Source organism: Astyanax mexicanus, chromosome 9 (assembly GCF_023375975.1).
Source record: "Astyanax mexicanus isolate ESR-SI-001 chromosome 9, AstMex3_surface, whole genome shotgun sequence".
NCBI classification, from domain to species: Eukaryota; Metazoa; Chordata; class Actinopteri; order Characiformes; family Acestrorhamphidae; genus Astyanax; species Astyanax mexicanus.
Window position 1 is genome coordinate 43,758,804 of NC_064416.1, and position 18,517 is coordinate 43,777,320.

The following is an 18,517-nucleotide window of genomic DNA, read 5'->3' on the forward strand; positions in this document are numbered from 1 at the left end:
AAGAGGAAGCTGTCTGAAAGGGATGTTCGGGTGCTAACCCGGATTGTATCCAAAAAACTTAAAACCACGGCTGATCAAATCACGCAGAATTCAATGTGCACCTCAACTCTCCTGTTTCCACCAGAACTGTCCGTCACCACAATAAATTTTTGTGGTCTAAAACCAGGTGTTTCAGTTTCATTGTCCAACTCCTGTACATACCCTGTGTTCAGCACTACACTCAATACTACGCTGCTTCTATATCCGGTCCATAGAAAACGCTGATGGGTCCGGATGCTCTGGCTCTGTGCGAGCAGCCCAATACATAATACACAATATAAGAGAGACACTATCAGTATGTGTGAAAATTCTGTGATTCACTGGATTTATTTACACTGGAGTTATTTAAGGAATAGAACACGGGAGGGAGTCTGTTATTCGCAAAATAAATAAAGAAAATTAAAAGACCTTTAAAAGATGTATAATGAATATGCTTTAACACGGACTGCGCATTTTCTCAACCAATCAGATTGTGAGGTCGGAACTAACTGTTGTATAATTCTGACCTAATTCTGTTACTTTAATCAAATTAAAGTCATGATAAAATAATAAAAGCTGCAGGTCTGGTTACAGTGAAAGTAATATTCTTAGTTATAGTCATTAGTCATATTCCCAGGGCCCCTGTAAGAACATCAGACATCATTTAATCATGAAATAAGATTTCATTTGCATATTAAACGATCAGTGGTGCCGATATGGTGTTTCAGTATTTGTGTGCTGTGTGTGTGTTTAGGTAAATAATGCGATCATGGTGGACGAGGTGAACGATATCAGGATCGTCGGCTGTATCACTGTGGTTCTTCTGCTGGGAATAGTTGGTGCTGGGATGGAATGGGAAGCCAAGGTGAAGCACTGTGACCTCTCACTCTCAGCCTCACTTTTTTACACATTTTAGACACCATTTATTTTTACTTACTAAAATAAATGTTTGATAAAATAAAAAGATAATAAGTTAAATGAGCAATAAAACATATTTCTCAAAATGAAATAAATAAATAACCACTATTCCATTATGGAAACTGTTTTTTTTTTTTACATTAGTATAGAAACTACGGTTGAGTCTACATTTATGAGCTATTTTCCCACAGGTGAGTATTATAAGCTTACTGATATCTCCCTTTCCCTCTATCTCTCTCTCTCTCTCTCTGCAGGCTCAGATTGTGCTGCTGGTCATTCTACTGGTGGCCATAGCTAACGTATTTGTGGGTACTGCCATTCCTGCCACTGAGGACAAAAAGAGTAAAGGCTTCTTCAATTATCAAGGTGACCATAAGACAAATAGGCAATTTAAAACTATTAATCAGTTATGATTTTAGTGTGTAATCAAATAAACACAAAATCAATTGCAAATAAATCAAATCAAGCAAATACAATGACCCCTATTTTACTGATTTATAGGTAACCCTTCAACTGTTCACCACGAAGCTCGGTTTAGTGTGTGTCAGTGCCTTTGCTATCATAACCACAGGAAAAGTATACCTTGCATTGCTCGAAATGTGCAAAAAAGGCATGTACTAATTATCTTAATTAATCATGGGCATATTTTGGGTGTAACATGAAATAAAAATCAATCAGCATGTCACTTTCCATTCCCTTTAAATGCCAGGTGCGCTTTTAAATGGACTTTGCCGGATTGCTATTCTAATGGCGCAGTGCCTCTGAGCTTTCCAGCAAAGGAAACAAAGCTGTTTGTTTACACTGTGGAGCAATATTATTTAATTCTGTATTCCGTTTATTGTTGATGTAAAAGTTGGATTTATGCACTGCTGCATGTTTATGTGTGTGTAAAGATTCGCCCAAAGTTGCCAAGATAGCAATGAACCTCTCACTGTTGATGTCTGTCTAGGTTGTATTCAGTCAGTGGCGCACCTATGTTTTCCATTGCCAAGACAGCAATACAATACAGTATAATTTTAACTGAACACACTTCACTTACAGACCACCACGCCCATCAGTGTAGATTTATACACAATCACTGTTGCTATTTAAATTATGCAAGGAGGGAAGGCATGAAAATAGAGAGTTGGTGGGGAGTAAGATAGCAATGACATGCATCAATCCTTGTGCAAGGTGGATTGTGTAAGATAGAAAGGCCTGTTACAACAAGACAGGAGACAGGCAAACAAAGCAATTGCCTACAACTGGTATGAATTAAACGCAATGACAAACTGTGTGAGAGGTTGTTTAAATTCTGTGAAGGTCAATGTAAAAAAAGTAAAACAACACTGTTATTAGAATCCCACTCAAGGGGGCGCCTCCCACTGAACATGTTCAGCAGTATCCTTAATTACTCAACATAACATAACATAACTCAACATAAACTACTGTTACTTCCAGTGCCACATTAAAAATATAAGTGCCTCTCCCAAAACAATTGATGAAAATTTCCTAATAAATTTGATTTATTAAATCAATAAATACAGATAAATTGGTATCACTTTAAAATAAGACGACCATTATAAAGGGTTTATAAATGGTTTGCAATTAGTTTATAAATGGTTACTAATTAGGTTTTAAATGCCTTAAAAATCATTAATAATCAGTTATAACACATACGTACAGTAGAAAGGGCACCAATGACCTGTTGTTTGCCAAATAGTGAACTATATTACACAGCCATCTATATTGTTGCCCTTTCTACGTATGTGTTTTAAGTAGGGCTGCAGCTATCAATTATTTTAGCAATCGAGTACTCTACTGAAAAATCGATTCGATTAATCGAGTAATCGGATAAAACATTTGTTTGCTTAAAGAGTAATTAAAAATACACAAGAGAAAAAACAAGACATTTTACTTAATAATGAATGACCAATTGATTTCCTTTTTTAGATAAGTTATATTTTTAAATTCACAACATACATTTCCAAACGGCAAACAGATAGAAATAAAGGAATAATAATAATTTAATAATAATTAGTACTTTAATAAATTAAGATATATTATTTTCAACAAGGATTTCTTGTAAGTATCAAAACTATAGGGAATTAATCAATAAAAAAGGCATAAACATTTGCATTATGTTGTGCAGTTTCTGAACAGCAGAGATGTTGCCAGTTCTTCTCACCAAGCCGGTTACATGTATTTTTTTTATAAACTCCTCAGTGCTGTGTTACATAAAGTCTGTATTAAGTCCAGAATTGTCTGTTTTTATAAACTAACCACACATTAGACAGCATTTCTAATAATCAGCACTCCACAGCGCTGTCGTTTTGTTATTAAGGTACATTAATGTTAATCTCATTGATTTGTTATTAGTTATATTAACCTTCTCTCGGCTCCACCGTGTCCTCGGCTGAGACGGTGCAGCAATAAAGCGTGTTGTTGTGGGAGGCAAGAGCGAATACACACTGTCCAGACCAAAATGCGCCGTTATTATTGCCCTTTTTCTTCGCGTCGCTCTTTTCCCTCGCCGCTTCAAAATACCCTCTTCTCAACTAAAACCTCCTCCGGCTGCTCCTTCTTCTTGAGTTTCTTAATTAAATAAAAGATTTCTCTAGGCACAGAATATTACTCAATCATTTATTTTAATCGAGTAACTCGAATAACTCGAGTAATCGTTTCACCCCTAGTTTTAAGGCATTTTCAACCTAATAAGTAACCATTAATAAACTAATTGTAAACCATTTATAAACCCTTTATAAAGGTATTCTTATTTTAAAGTGGTACCGATAAATTAATACAAAAACTTTTATTTAACTCTCTGTTTGTGTCTCTGCAGCTTCCATAATGGCAGAAAACTTTACTCCAGACTTCAGAGATGGAGAGACATTTTTCTCAGTTTTTGCCATTTTCTTCCCTGCGGCGACTGGAATCCTCGCTGGAGCCAATATTTCTGGAGACCTGAGGGTAAGATCACAATGCAACCTGCTGAATCTGCCCTCCAACCATTAGCTAATCCCATAAAACCTGTCACATAACATACAGATCCAGTGAAGAGGTTTGGAAACGCCTTCTCACGCAGTCTCACCCTACATAGTTAATAAATGCTGAAGTGATCCAGACTATGAATAACACAATGAATCATTTAGTAACTTAAAAGTGTTAAACAAACCTACAAAAATACTCTGTGAATAAGATTTTAGGTGCTCTAATCTGGAGAGCTGTTAATTTGTGGTTTCTGAGGCTGGTAACTCTGATGAACTTATCCTGTACAACAGAGCAAACTCTTGCTCTTTCTCTCCTGAGGTGGTCCTGATGAGAGCCAGTTTCATCATCAACTTTTTTAATGTTTTTTTTGTGATTGCACTTGAGGATACTGTCTTCCTCTTCACTACTTTACAACTGATGCTCTCAAACACATTAAGAGACAAGAAATTCAAGTTATTAACTCTTGATGAGTTCAGCACAGCTGTTAACTGAAAGCCTGAATTCCAGGTGACTCTACCTAATAAAACTGACTAAGAAAATCTAGCTCAAGTTCTAGCGAAACTGTCTCCATCTAAGCAAGAGGTGCTACTTTGAAAAATCTTTGAATTTCGAAGGGTTAGTTCCGACCCTTGTGATTGGCTGAGAGGTGTTCTACGAGTGCCGGTATCAGCCGGTAATGCACTGTAACCGAAGCTCTCCATGTATTACTCCACCACATACTACAGGTAACCTAGCAACGACACAGCGCTTACAAACCAAACAGTGCAGCTACAAACAGAGCAGCAATGGAATTATTTTAACTCGCTGAGTGTTTATAACCTCTTTAACTCTTTAAAATCTTTCAATAAACTGCAGTAATGGAACTGTGGTATAATCGCTATAATACACTCGAGGTTCGTGCTATAGCGAGTAATATTGGCACTGCTGTGCTGCCGACCTGTGGCCTTGTGCTATGTTATAGCACTCCCTTTCGTGTATTAGGCTATTGCTTAAATATAAAACATTTTCTGGTTTGTTTAACACTTTTTTTGTTTAAAATAATTGCTGAATTTACAGTGTGTCCAAGCATTTCTAATACTACAGGTATTTGTAATATTTTTTTTTCTGTCTGCTGGAGATGAAGACAAAATGCTAACATACACACACACACAATGCTAATAGGACTTGTAATTAGTCAGGTTAGCACTGTTGTATTTACTTTATGTGTGTGTGTGTGTGTGTGTGTGTGTGTGTGGCTGCAGGACCCTCAAGAGGCTATTCCGATCGGTACCCTGCTGGCTATCTTCATCACGGGCATTACGTACCTGGGCATCGCTCTGTGTGTCTGTGAGTATAAAGGCATTAAAAGTGCTAAACTGTGCTATCACAGTAAAACTGTCAGTAATGTGACCCCTGTCAGGTGAATTTATTATATTAACCTATTCTATTCCAGCAGCTTAATGAAAATGAACTGACTGAGTTTACTGTGTTAACCCTCCTATTATCTTTGGGGTCAATTTGACCCCATTTAATGTTTAAAGCTTCTGAAAAAAGGGGTGACATTAGTTTTGTGAGTCATATTTACCGTCTTCTTCTAATTTGATAAAGACAATGAGTAAAACATAAGATGTTTCAAATATATCAACTTCAGTGTCTGTTTTATTAGGCTGTTTTATTAGGCTGTTTTATTAGGCTGTTTTATTAGGCTGTTTTATTGGCGTAAAACATAAGAAATCTCTATATTTTATACATATTTATGTGGTAACAATGTCGAATTCAGTATTACAATCAGTTTTATTATCTTTCATCACTGTAAATGAACGCTGGCTAGGGAGCGCGGAGCGCGAGAGAGAGAGAGAGAGAGAGAGAGAGAGAGAGAGAAAGAGAAAGACCAATGACGAGAGAGCGCGCGAGAGAGAGAGAAAGACCAATGACGAGAGAGCCCGAGAGAGAGAGAGAGAGAGAGAGAGAGAGAGAGAAAGACCAATGACGAGAGAGCCCGAGAGAGAGAGAGAGAGAGAGAGAAAGAGAAAGACCAATGACGAGAGAGCGCGTGAAGTTATTTGCGATTACATACTCCCTCTCTGTGTTTTATTGCAGAAGCAAAATCCACAGAAAATCCACAAAACCACAAAATGAAGGCAAAGACTGGAATATAAAGTAACCGAGTATATTTCAAAATTGGTTGTTACAACTTTTTATTGTAAAAAAACTTTTGGCACAAAATTCAGTCCATAAAGCTCAGTTGAATCTGTAACTCCACCTCAATATATAACAAAATATACAGCATCCTTCCCAATATTACAGTTCTCACTATTAGTGCTGGGAGTTTGGTAGCAGACCCTCTGATACTGATGGTGGATTGTACATTTTAATGAAGGAAAGGAGATTAAATGTCAGAAAGGCCAGTTACTCGGGGTCCCAAGGAAAGAGATTTGGATTTGCTGCCATTTGGGTGTAAATTTCAAGCCTCCTGTGACCAACTGTGGCTTTTTATAGTCTTGGTTTGGGTTTAATTTAGCACAAAATGGCACGATGCTGCATGTGGCTCTAGAAAATTGAACAGTGTTCAATAACAGCGTGTGCCACTTCATTATAAATAATGCTTTTGACTTTGGACACTGCGTGACACAGCTCCGTGATACAACAGTATCTAATAAATCACACAAACTTCTCAAACAGACGGATTTAGGTGGATTAATTATTTATGAAGTTACAGATTTACTCAGGGATTAATGAGATAATAAGACATTTGTGTACTCTTCTAATTTCATTCCCTGTTATATCCTAGAGATGCAGCGGGTGAATGTTCAGTTTTAAAGGGCCTGTTTAATTTTTTATTTTTATTTTAATTTGTTCCCTGAAACAATGCTTGGATTTCTGAATCGAGTATATTATAAATCATTTTATAAATTGTCTTAATCTCTTAAAAATGAACAGGAAGAGCAGGGCTAGATTACTATATGCTAAGGAGGTACAGTAACTTACAAAAGAATTCATACCCCTTGAACGTCACCTTAGAACCATACACTTAAATATATTTTATAGAGATTTTGAGTGATAGACCAACACAAAGCAGTATATCATTGTGAAGTGGAACGAGAATGATATATGGTTTTCAAAATTTAAATTAAAAAAAAAAGTGTGATGTGCAAAAGTTTTCAGCTATTGAGCATCAAAAACTCACGTTCACCCAGGTTGGATGAAGAGCATCTGCAAGTAGCAATGAATACTATTTATTTGAAATCATTCTATTGTAGGTCTGGCTGTATGATTAGGGTCATTGTCTTGCTGGAAGGTCTCAGGTCTTTTGCTGCCTCCAGCAGGTTTTCTTCCAGAATTGACCTGTATTTATCTCCATCCATCTTCCCATCAACTCTGACCTGCTTCCCTTTTCCTGTCCACAGCATGATGCTGCCACCATGTTTCATAGTAGGGATGGTGTGTTTAGGGTGATGAGAAGTGTTACTTTCATGGCTTGTGGCTACAAAATACAAACAGCATTTCTTATGCCTTTTTTTAACAATGGTTTCTTCTTGTTGCTCTTCCATAAAGACCAGATTTATGGAGTGCACTGCTTATAGTTGTCCTGTGGACAGATTCTCCCACCTGAGCTGTGAATTTCTATGGGCCTCTTGGCTGCATCTCTGATCTGTGCTCTTCTTGTTCAGCCTGTCAGTTTAGGTGGACAGCCATGTTTTTATAGGTTTGCAGTTATAGCATACTTTTTTCCATTTTTGGATGATTGATGGAACAGTGCTCTTTGGGATGCTCAAACTTGGGATATGTCTTTATAATGGTCTTCATGATGCTGTTTGTTTACTAGTGTTCTCTATCAAACCACTGAGGCCTTTACAGAACAGCTGTTTATATTTATACTGAGACTAAATTACACACAACTGGACTCTATTAACTAATTAAGTGACTTCTGCAGGCAGTTGGTTCTGAAGGCACTGGATTGCATTTAGGGTTTCAGAGTAAAGGGGGCTGAATACTTTTGCACATCACACTTCTTAGATTTTTATTTGATTAAATAAAAATAACGTATTATTTTTCGTTATTTCGTTTGCTGTAGCATAAGTAGGTGGACCTAAACTGCAGCATAAGTGCATAACTACAGCATAAACTGTAGCATAAGTAGGTGGAGCTAAACTGCTGCAGCATAAGTTGGTGGAGCTTAACTGCTGCAGCATAAGTAGGTGGAGCTAAACTGCTGTAGCATAAGTAGGTGGAGCTAAACTGCTGTAGCATAAGTAGGTGGAGCTAAACTGCTGTAGCATAAGTAGGTGGAGCTAAACTGCTGTAGCATAAGTAGGTGGAGCTAAACTGCTGTAGCAAAAGTAGGTGGAGCTAAACTGCTGTAGCATAAGTAGGTGGAGCTAAACTGCTGTAGCATAAGTAGGTGGAGCTAAACTGCTGTAGCATAAGTAGGTGGAGCTAAACTGCTGTAGCAAAAGTAGGTGGAGCTAAACTGCTGCAGCATAAGTAGGTGGAGCTAAACTGCTGTAGCATAAGTAGGTGGAGCTAAACTGCTGTAGCATAAGTAGGTGGAGCTAAACTGCTGTAGCATAAGTAGGTGGAGCTAAACTGCTGTAGCAAAAGTAGGTGGAGCTAAACTGCTGTAGCATAAGTAGGTGGAGCTAAACTGCTGTAGCATAAGTAGGTGGAGCTAAACTGCTGTAGCATAAGTAGGTGGAGCTAAACTGCTGTAGCAAAAGTAGGTGGAGCTAAACTGCTGCAGCATAAGTAGGTGGAGCTAAACTGCTGTAGCATATGTAGGTGGAGCTAAACTGCTGTAGCATAAGTAGGTGGAGCTAAACTGCTGTAGCATAAGTAGGTGGAGCTAAACTGCTGTAGCATAAGTAGGTGGAGCTAAACTGCTGCAGCATAAGTAGGTGGAGCTAAACTGCTGTAGCATAAGTAGGTGGAGCTAAACTGCTGTAGCAAAAGTAGGTGGAGCTAAACTGCTGTAGCATAAGTAGGTGGAGCTAAACTGCTGTAGCATAAGTAGGTGGAGCTTAACTGCTGCAGCATAAGTAGGTGGAGCTAAACTGCTGTAGCATAAGTAGGTGGAGCTTAACTGCTGCAGCATAAGTAGGTGGAGCTAAACTGCTGTAGCATAAGTAGGTGGAGCTAAACTGCTGTAGCAAAAGTAGGTGGAGCTAAACTGCTGCAGCATAAGTAGGTGGAGCTAAACTGCTGCAGCATAAGTAGGTGGAGCTAAACTGCTGTAGCATATGTAGGTGGAGCTAAACTGCTGCAGCATAAGTAGGTGGAGCTAAACTGCTGTAGCATATGTAGGTGGAGCTAAACTGCTGTAGCATAAGTAGGTGGAGCTAAACTGCTGTAGCATAAGTAGGTGGAGCTAAACTGCTGTAGCAAAAGTAGGTGGAGCTAAACTGCTGTAGCATAAGTAAGTGGAGCTAAACTGCTGCAGCATAAGTAGGTGGAGCTAAACTGCTGTAGCATATGTAGGTGGAGCTAAACTGCTGTAGCATAAGTAGGTGGAGCTAAACTGCTGTAGCAAAAGTAGGTGGAGCTAAACTGCTGTAGCATAAGTAGGTGGAGCTAAACTGCTGCAGCATAAGTAGGTGGAGCTAAACTGCTGTAGCATATGTAGGTGGAGCTAAACTGCTGTAGCATAAGTAGGTGGAGCTAAACTGCTGTAGCATAAGTAGGTGGGGCTAAACTGCTGTAGCATAAGTAGGTGGAGCAAAACTGATGTAGCATAAGTAGGTGGAGCTAAACTGCTGCAGCATAAGTAGGTGGAGCTAAACTGCTGTAGGCTGAATGGAGGGGCTGAACTGTTGAATGCTACATTTGCAGGGCTAAACTGCTGAAAGGGAAGGGAACATAGCAAGAAAATATAATTTAAATAGAACCAACCTAACACACTAGCCACATAGGAGTTTGCGTGTGATACAGTTAGACTCAATAAAATACTGGTAATATTGTTCTGCCTCTCTCTGTCCAGCTGCTACGGTGGTCCGTGACGCAACCGGAAACGTAAACAACACAATCACCTACGGAGCAAACTGCAACTTCTCCTCTGCCTGTGATTTCGGCTATGATTTCTCCCCCTGTGAGACCACCAAGTGCAAATATGGCCTTATGAACAACTTTCAGGTGAGCAAAGGACCAGGCAGCCAGTCAGAGAACCAGCGTTGGACCATTGCATACAATAAATTAATCAGCAAGTATCAGTTTGAAATGTGAAGATGATACTGAAATAATTCTGAAATCTTTCTGCATCCATATATGGAACATTAAAATCCAGACAAATTCATTTAAAGGCCTAGTTCTATTGATTTTACATTCATTTAGAAAATGTCTACTGTGGTCTCTAGTATAAATTAATGCTATGTGAGCTGTTTTTTTTTTGTGACCGGTGATTCGGTATAACTTTGCTTTAGTCCGGTAGAGGAGTGGGCAGGGAGAAATGATAGGATTTCGGCTCTTGCTTATGAATATTCATACATGCAAACCTATCGCCTCTAATTGGCTGACAGCACTGTGACAACATAAAAAAAGACATTTTTACACTAATAACAGTCTTTAAAATGTTATATGTTACTTTACATCATAAGTAATACCCTGCTAAGTGCAGTTCAGCCACTGACCTAGTTTTAGAGTCTCTGTAAAACACCAAATCCACCGGAGATCCTATATAAACATATAGTAACACACAGGGGTGGGTAGTCCAGGTCCAGAAACTAAAAATCACTGGGTTTTATTAGCTGAGCCGCAGCAGAGCCTCCCAGGCAGTTGGAACAAAACCCCAGGGTGGATTTTTACTTTTATTTATTGTAAAAAGAACTTACACCTACCCATCTCAATTGTACTTCGCTGGTGTGTTCCATAGACAAATTCTAACCATTTGTTCCTTAGATCTGAATTACTGGGGAGAAGCATATATGTCATATGTGTTATTGGCACAAATAATACAGGAATTAACTGCCATGCTATTCCTTGCACTGTTTGCTCCTATCTGAAGAGACGTGCCTGGCTGCATGACTTCAGCTCTGCCTGTGGGCGGTCGTGAGCCGAGGTGGGCAGGGCCATGAATACTTATTCATAGATTGATGTAGACACGATGCTTTTCCTGATCGACTAATGTTTCATGTGTTTCATGAGTTTCATGTGCAGAATCTTAAACAACTCAGCGAGACCTACTGTATTTCTTAAAGAACAAGAAAAAGTGGAAAAAAGTGGATTTTAGCAGAAGGAGACCTTTAATCGATTTGTAGTTGATTGACTTTGTAGCACTTAACTCAGTTCTACCTCTGTTTGCGTCTAGGTAATGACTATGGTGTCTGGGTTTGGACCCCTCATCACAGCAGGGACGTTCTCTGCTACAATCTCCTCCGCCCTCGCCTCCCTGGTCAGCGCTCCGAAAGTTTTCCAGGTGAGAGAACAGCATGTATTAGCATACAGGAGTACACTAGCATCCAATATACTGCTCTATTTAACAGAGGACATTGTTCTACCATACTGTGTGTCAGTAATTGGTAGGGGTGTCACGATTTCAATATTTAATCGGAATCGATTTAAATGATGTCATGGTCTTGAGCCTCGAAGTCAAAAAGAGGATCGACGATCCCTCGCTCTAAGATATGCAAGCAAATGACGCAGCACACTGTAGCCGACGCCACGGACTATATATGTTAATAGTTTGGGTACCTTAAGGAGCATCTTTCTCTCAGATAAAGTTAATAATTTATCTTTGTTAAAGAAAAAAACGTATCATTCTCAGGGACCGAGTCTTATTTTTCATGTTTAACTGTTATAGTAGGATAGAGTTCAGTTTGTTAAGGCTCTAATTGTTCTATTATTTTGTGCATGACTGTTCCTGTATTTTTTTTATCATTTATTTTGTTATGTTGCACATTGCTGTTTTAATAGTGCACACTACTACTACCAAAAAAGCCACTAGATAGCATTACATATATATCTTAATTTAATTATTTAATTTGAGCATTAGTGCCTAATGTGGTGTATTACAGATCACTTGTATCACTTTGCATCACTTATATCAAGCCCACCTTTTGAAATAAGATATTGTAAATTTGATGAATCAAACCAATGACTGACCATATACTAATCTAAAACTGGCATAGACCTCTCTGCTGTAAAAAAAAAGAAAAAAGAAAATCAAGAATCGAATAGACTCGTGACCCTAAAATCGGAAATAAAATCGAATCGAGGATTTACAGAATCGTGACACCCCTAGTGATTGGTGAAGTGTAGTGTATATCAGCCCTGTCTTTCAAGATGTAAACTGACTAGCAGGGTTCATACACGTTTTAACCAATAGATTTCCATGATTTTTCCATGACTTCCAGGCAAATTTTCATGACTGTACAATTTTTGAAACATCAGTGCAGACATGGACAGTAAAACCAAAAATCAACTCAAACTACAATTAAAATTGATTATAGTAGGTCTAAAATAATAATAAAATAAAATAATAAGATCCTGAGTGCTTGATTATGTATGCTTAAATTACTGAATTAACTCTGAGCTGACGTATTGGTAAGCTCAAAATAGATTTTCTCCATCGATAAAGTTAAGCACACAGATTTGTAGACCAAATTTCCATGACTTTTCCTAAACTTTCTGGGCATTTTTAGTTTTCCAAAACTTATCCAGGCCTAGAAAATGCTATTTTCAAATTCCATGACTTTTCGAGGATTTTCATGACTGTATGAACCCTGGTCTAGGGTTTTTCTGGATCATTCTAGATTTAGGTTTTATGTCCAGAAATAACAAACAGTAAGAAATAGGACTTCAAAATATATTTACACTGTTCTCATTTTGCATGACAATATGTACCAGATTATTTATTATATCAACCTAATATCATTTATTTTACTGTGATCACTGATGTGCAGATTGCATTATAAATAACATGAAATGCTAGACCAATTACTTTTTGTTAAATTTGTAAAATTTGAAGTGCCTTTATATTTTAACATTGCAGTATACACTGCCTGGCCAAACAAAGGTCACCACTTGAATTTAAATAAGTCTCCTATTGGACAATTACTGCCTGGTTGATTATGTTTCAGCTAGCAACAAGCTATTTAACCCTAACTGATGCAGTGAGTAGCTTCTCATTCATGCTTATCATATATTATACAAATATGCTTATCTGTTTGGGAAGAGTCAAATTATTGACATGCATTAAGCAGAGAAAACGTCTAAGGAGAAGTGCTAGACTACTAGAATCAGGTTAAGAACTGTCCAACACATTATTAAAAAGAGAAAGGACAGTGGGGGAAACATCATGGTTGGGTTGGGGAAGGAATCTGTTCGGAAAAGATATCAAAAAGATCACTTAAAAATTTGTTAAAATCAAATAGAAGAAAAACAAAACTAGAACTCAGGGAAATGTTTAATAGTGAAAGTAAGAGCTTTTCCACTCGAAAATTGTGAAGGGAACTCAAGAGATTTGGACTAAACAGCTGTTTTGCCTTAAGAAAACCACTAATCAGTGAGGCTAACCAGCAAAAACGGCTTCAGTTTGAGTCCAAACATAGGAGGCTGAAGTGATGCACCCATCATGCCTAATGCTACTGTACAAGCCTGTGGGGGCGGAGCTATAATGTAGGCTTGATGCTGCAGTTGATCTGCAGGTTTAGGTTCAGCAACAGTATGTGCTGAAAGAATGAGGTTAGCTGACTACCTGAATATACTGAATATAGACCAGGTTATTCCATCAATGGATTGATTTTTTCTTCCCTGATGATACACACATATTCCAAGATGTCAGGATTCATGGGTCTGGAATTGTGAAAGAGTTCAGGGTTCAGGGAGCAGGAGATCATCATTTTCACACATGGATTGAGAGAGAGTTCACCACAGAGTCCAGATCTTAACCTCATTGAGAATCTTTGGGATGTGCTGGATGGAGAAGAGCTGCTTTGTGCAGTGTTACAAATCTCCCATTATTAATATTTCAATATTTCATCATTGATTTAATGACCTGTGAGACATCTTGGTGTCCCAGATGAGTCATGATACATGACACACCTGCTCATTCATAGTTTCTTCTGAAATCAAATGAGTCAAATGAGTCTCTACTATCTAGGTAGTGCTTCCTAGTAGTTCTTGGAGCATTTCTTTGAGGATTTGATTGCATCCTGAGAGAAGACCTCATCCTCAACTCTTTAACTCATCCAAAAGTTATTGGATGGAGCTCCATCATTCCAAAAAACCCACAGTTCCACTGCTCCATAGCTCAATACTGGGAGGCTTTATAATACCCCTCTGTCCCGCACATGGCATTTGGCATGGTTTAAATACAGTTTCAAGAAAAAGTATGTGAACCCTTTGGGATTACTTGGATTTCTGCATAAATTGGTCATTAAATATGTTCAGATCTTCATCTGAGTCACAACAATATACAAACACGGTCTTCTTAAACTAATACCACACAAAAAATGTTAGCATGTGCCAGAGATCTCTGTAAGTCTTCAGCTGACACTCTAGGATTCTTCCTCACCTCATTGATCATTCTGCGCTGTGCTCTTGCAGTCATCTTTACAGGACTTTACCACGTCTAGAGAGAGTAGCAACAGTGCTGAGCTTTCTCCATTTGTAGAGCGTCTGTCTTACCGTGGACACGTGAACATCAAGACATTTAGAGATACTTTTGTAACCCTTTCAGCTTCATGCAAGTTAACAATTCTTGAACGTAGGTCTTCTGAGAGCTTGATCTTTTGTGTGAGGCATGATTCACATCAAGCAATGCTTCTTAAGAACAGCAACCTCAAAACTGCTGTGTTGATGTTTTTTATAGGGCAGGACAGCTTTAACCAACACATCCAATCTCATCACATCCTGCCTCCAATTAGCTCTTAGAAAAGTCATTAGTCTAGAGTTTCACATACCCCCCCCCCCTACTGTGAATGTTAACATGTTATGTTCAATAAAAACATGCAAACCTATAATTTTTTTTATTTGTGTGGTATTAGTTTAAGCAGACTGTGTTTGTCTATTGTTGTGACTTAGATGAAGATCAAAACACATTTAAAGACCAATTTATGCAGAAATCCAAGTAATCCCAAAAGGTTCCATACTTTTACCTGCAACTGTATATTCATGTCTATCCGAGTCTTTTTTTTAATAATTTATTTCTTTTATTTTTCCCCTTTTCTCCCCAATTTACACGGCCAATTACCCAACCCACTCACTAGGACTCCCCCTATCACTAGTAATGCCCCAACACACACCAGGAGGGTGAAGACTAACACATGTTTCCTCTGATACATGTGAAGTCAGCCACCGCTTTTTTTAGAGCTGCTGCTGATGCAGCATTGCCGAGCAGCATCACAGCGCACTTGGAGGAAAGTGCAGCGAATCAGCTCACAGACGCCCTGTGCTGCAGACATCACCCTAGAAGTGATGTGGGGAGAGAGCGCCATCTACCCACCCAGAGGGAGCAGGGCCAGGGCATGAGCGGGGGTTCGCTCCAGAGAGTCTTATTCTATTGGCACTTGACTAGGTACAATTGTGTGTGCTTTTATAGTGTATATATTAATATTTGGTCATAATGCAGTACATCACACTGACGGAATACAGTTTTTATCTATATAAAAGATGAATTTACACACAAATGTAGCATTTTTAGCTTGCGGGCATCTGTGGCAGGAATGGAAACTTCTGTGTAGATAAGAAAGGTAAGTAAAATATGACTCAATTCCTTCCTCACTGTGGTTCCAGGCTCTGTGTAAAGACAACATCTACAAGGCTCTGATATTCTTCGCTAAAGGCCATGGCAAAAACAATGAGCCGATTCGGGGATACGTGCTCACCTTCATCATCGCTGTGGCCTTCATCCTCATCGGTAAGCTACTGAGAACACACACACACACTACTGAACCAAAACCCAATCATCTGCTGCTCGTGTTTTCACTGGTTAAACACAGCTGAGTCTTACTCTCCAGTTAAAAATACATTTATAACTGGAGAGTAATATTTCTTCTGATTGAAATATCTGCATCTAAATATATGCACGAAAACACAATAATATACAGTATAATAATATAAAAGTATTGGAACAGTGAAGCATATCTGTGCATTTTTGCTGTAGACTGGAAACATTTGGATTTGACATTAAAAGATAAATAGGAGACAAAAGATTTCAGCTTTTATTTCCAGTTATTAACATCTAGATCTGATACAGAAGATCATAGTTCATAAGATACTTTATTTTAACCCTTGTGTGGTGTTCATATTTTTGTTACTCGTTTACTTTGTTACTTGTATTTAATTCAGCAAAATTAAGCAATTTTACATTAAAATGCTTTACACATGATTGAATCACCTAAATTGCAAGCAATATAAACATCTTACATGGTTAATATTTGCCCTTTACCTTTCTTATGTTACATTTCTTTCAAAAAGTGCTACTCTTTTTTTTTATTAGTTTTTTAATAAAATGTAAAAGAAAATGAATTAAACTCAAGATATGAGTAGAAAATTTGTTTAGTTTCAAATTTACAAATGAAGCAATGTTTATTAGCCCTTGGCCAAACAGACTGTATGTAATATAAATGTGTGTGTGTGTGTGTGTGTGTGTGGGGGGGGGGGGGGGGGGTACACTGTGTGTTTATCGAAAATGTGTTTTGATATATGTTTTTCACAAAAAATGAGCCAATGCCAATGAGTTTGAGTTAGAACACCACACAAGGGTTAATATGAACTCACATATTTTTTTATATGATCTTATTTTTACTATGACCAAGTAGCCCAATCTCAACACTCTGCCCTGTTACCTATTAAAACTATTTTTCATATTTTTGCTAATTTTATGCTAACACCCATTTCTGTTACTTTCAGTCCAATAACTAAAAACATAAAAAGTAACAGGAATGAGTTCCAGTAGCAGTAATGAGTTCCAGTAGCAGTAATGAGTTCCAGTAACAGTAGTGAGTTCCAGTAACAGTAATGAGTTCCAGTAACAGTTCTAGTTCTAGTAACAGTTCTAGTAACAGTAACAGTTCTAGTTCTAGTAACAGTTCTAGTAACAGTAATGAGTTCCAGTAACAGTAGTGAGTTCCAGTAACAGTAGTGAGTTCCAGTAACAGTAATGGGTTCCAGTAACAGTAGTGAGTTCCAGTAACAGTAGTGAGTTCCAGTAACAGTAGTGAGTTCCAGTAACAGTAATGAGTTCCAGTAACAGTAGTGAGTTCCAGTAACAGTAATTGGTTCCAGTAACAGTAGTGAGTTCCAGTAACAGTAGTGAGTTCTAGTAACAGTAATGAGTTCCAGTAACAGTAGTGAGTTCCAGTAACAGTAGTGAGTTCCAGTAACAGTAATGAGTTCCAGTAACAGTAACAGTTCTAGTTCTAGTAACAGTTCTAGTAACAGTAACAGTAACAGTTCTAGTTCTAGTAACAGTTCTAGTAACAGTAATGAGTTCCAGTAACAGTAGTGAGTTCCAGTAACAGTAGTGAGTTCCAGTAACAGTAATGGGTTCCAGTAACAGTAGTGAGTTCCAGTAACAGTAGTGAGTTCCAGTAACAGTAGTGAGTTCCAGTAACAGTAGTGAGTTCCAGTAACAGTAATGGGTTCCAGTAACAGTAGTGAGTTCCAGTAACAGTAGTGAGTTCCAGTAACAGTAGTGAGTTCCAGTAACAGGAGTGAGCTTGATTTTTTTTTTTTTTTGTCATAAATATTAATTATTTAAATGATCTACTTTTGATTGAAATATCGGCATCTGCACTGAAACACAATAATATACACTCCCTCCAAATGTATTGGAACAGTGAAGCATATCTGGTCATTATTGCTGTAGATTGGAAACATGTGAATTTGACTTTAAAATATATTATGATATTATGTGGGTTTTTACCTCTAGATCTGATAGTTCACCTTTTAATATGAACCCACACATTTCTCTTATGAGTAAAAGTATTGGAACATGTGACTGGAACAGGTGCCTTATGAAGACCAGATGTGTCCCTATACATTGATTATTTATACAATAAACAGCGCTGAATATCTACGTTCAGGTTCAGATTTAGGTTTTGCCTTTGCAGACTGTGCATTTATAGTTAGAGGAGTAACCAACATGAAAACTATAGAGCTTTCTATGAGGAAAGATGGACAGCCAAAGAGAGCCATTGTTCAAATATTGGCCATATCCAGAACAACTGTTTGAGCCAGTCCTGAAGAAGAAAGTCATCACTGGTGTACTAAGTAACAGATGTAAAACAGATAGATCAAGAAAACCACAGCAGTTTTATGCCTCAAAATAGTGAGTGCTGTTAAGAAAAACCCTAAAATAATGGTTAATGACATCAGCAACAACCTCCAGGGGGCAGGAGTGAAGGTATCACAATCTACTGTTCACAGAAGACTTCATTAAAAAACACTAGCAAGAAAAACAGTAAGCCCTGGCTAGAATTTGCCAAGAAGTACAGAGACACAGCTATGGAGGGAATATGGAATGATGAGGACTTTACCAATGTGATGGAAACACAAAAGTTTGGAGAAAGAAAGGATCTGCTCATGATCCAAAACATTACAGCTCATCTGTGAAACACGGTGGATGCAGAGTCATGGCTGAAAACATTAGCAACTGCCTAGCAACCACTTTAGAAATGATAGCAACTGCCTAGCAACC

At 38.1% G+C, this 18,517-nt stretch overlaps 1 protein-coding gene across 1 annotated transcript in view; it reads left to right on the forward strand.

Moving 5' to 3' along the window:
- slc12a1 (solute carrier family 12 member 1) overlaps positions 1-18,517 on the forward strand; it is a 70,317-nt gene that overhangs the window by 18,843 nt on the left and 32,957 nt on the right. Inside the window, exons 6-12 of the mRNA XM_022687019.2 lie at positions 773-883; positions 1,191-1,302; positions 3,758-3,885; positions 5,148-5,232; positions 9,860-10,011; positions 11,183-11,290; positions 15,610-15,733. Of these exons, the coding sequence (XP_022542740.2) occupies positions 773-883; positions 1,191-1,302; positions 3,758-3,885; positions 5,148-5,232; positions 9,860-10,011; positions 11,183-11,290; positions 15,610-15,733 (820 nt within the window). The remainder of the gene's footprint in view (positions 1-772; positions 884-1,190; positions 1,303-3,757; positions 3,886-5,147; positions 5,233-9,859; positions 10,012-11,182; positions 11,291-15,609; positions 15,734-18,517) is intronic.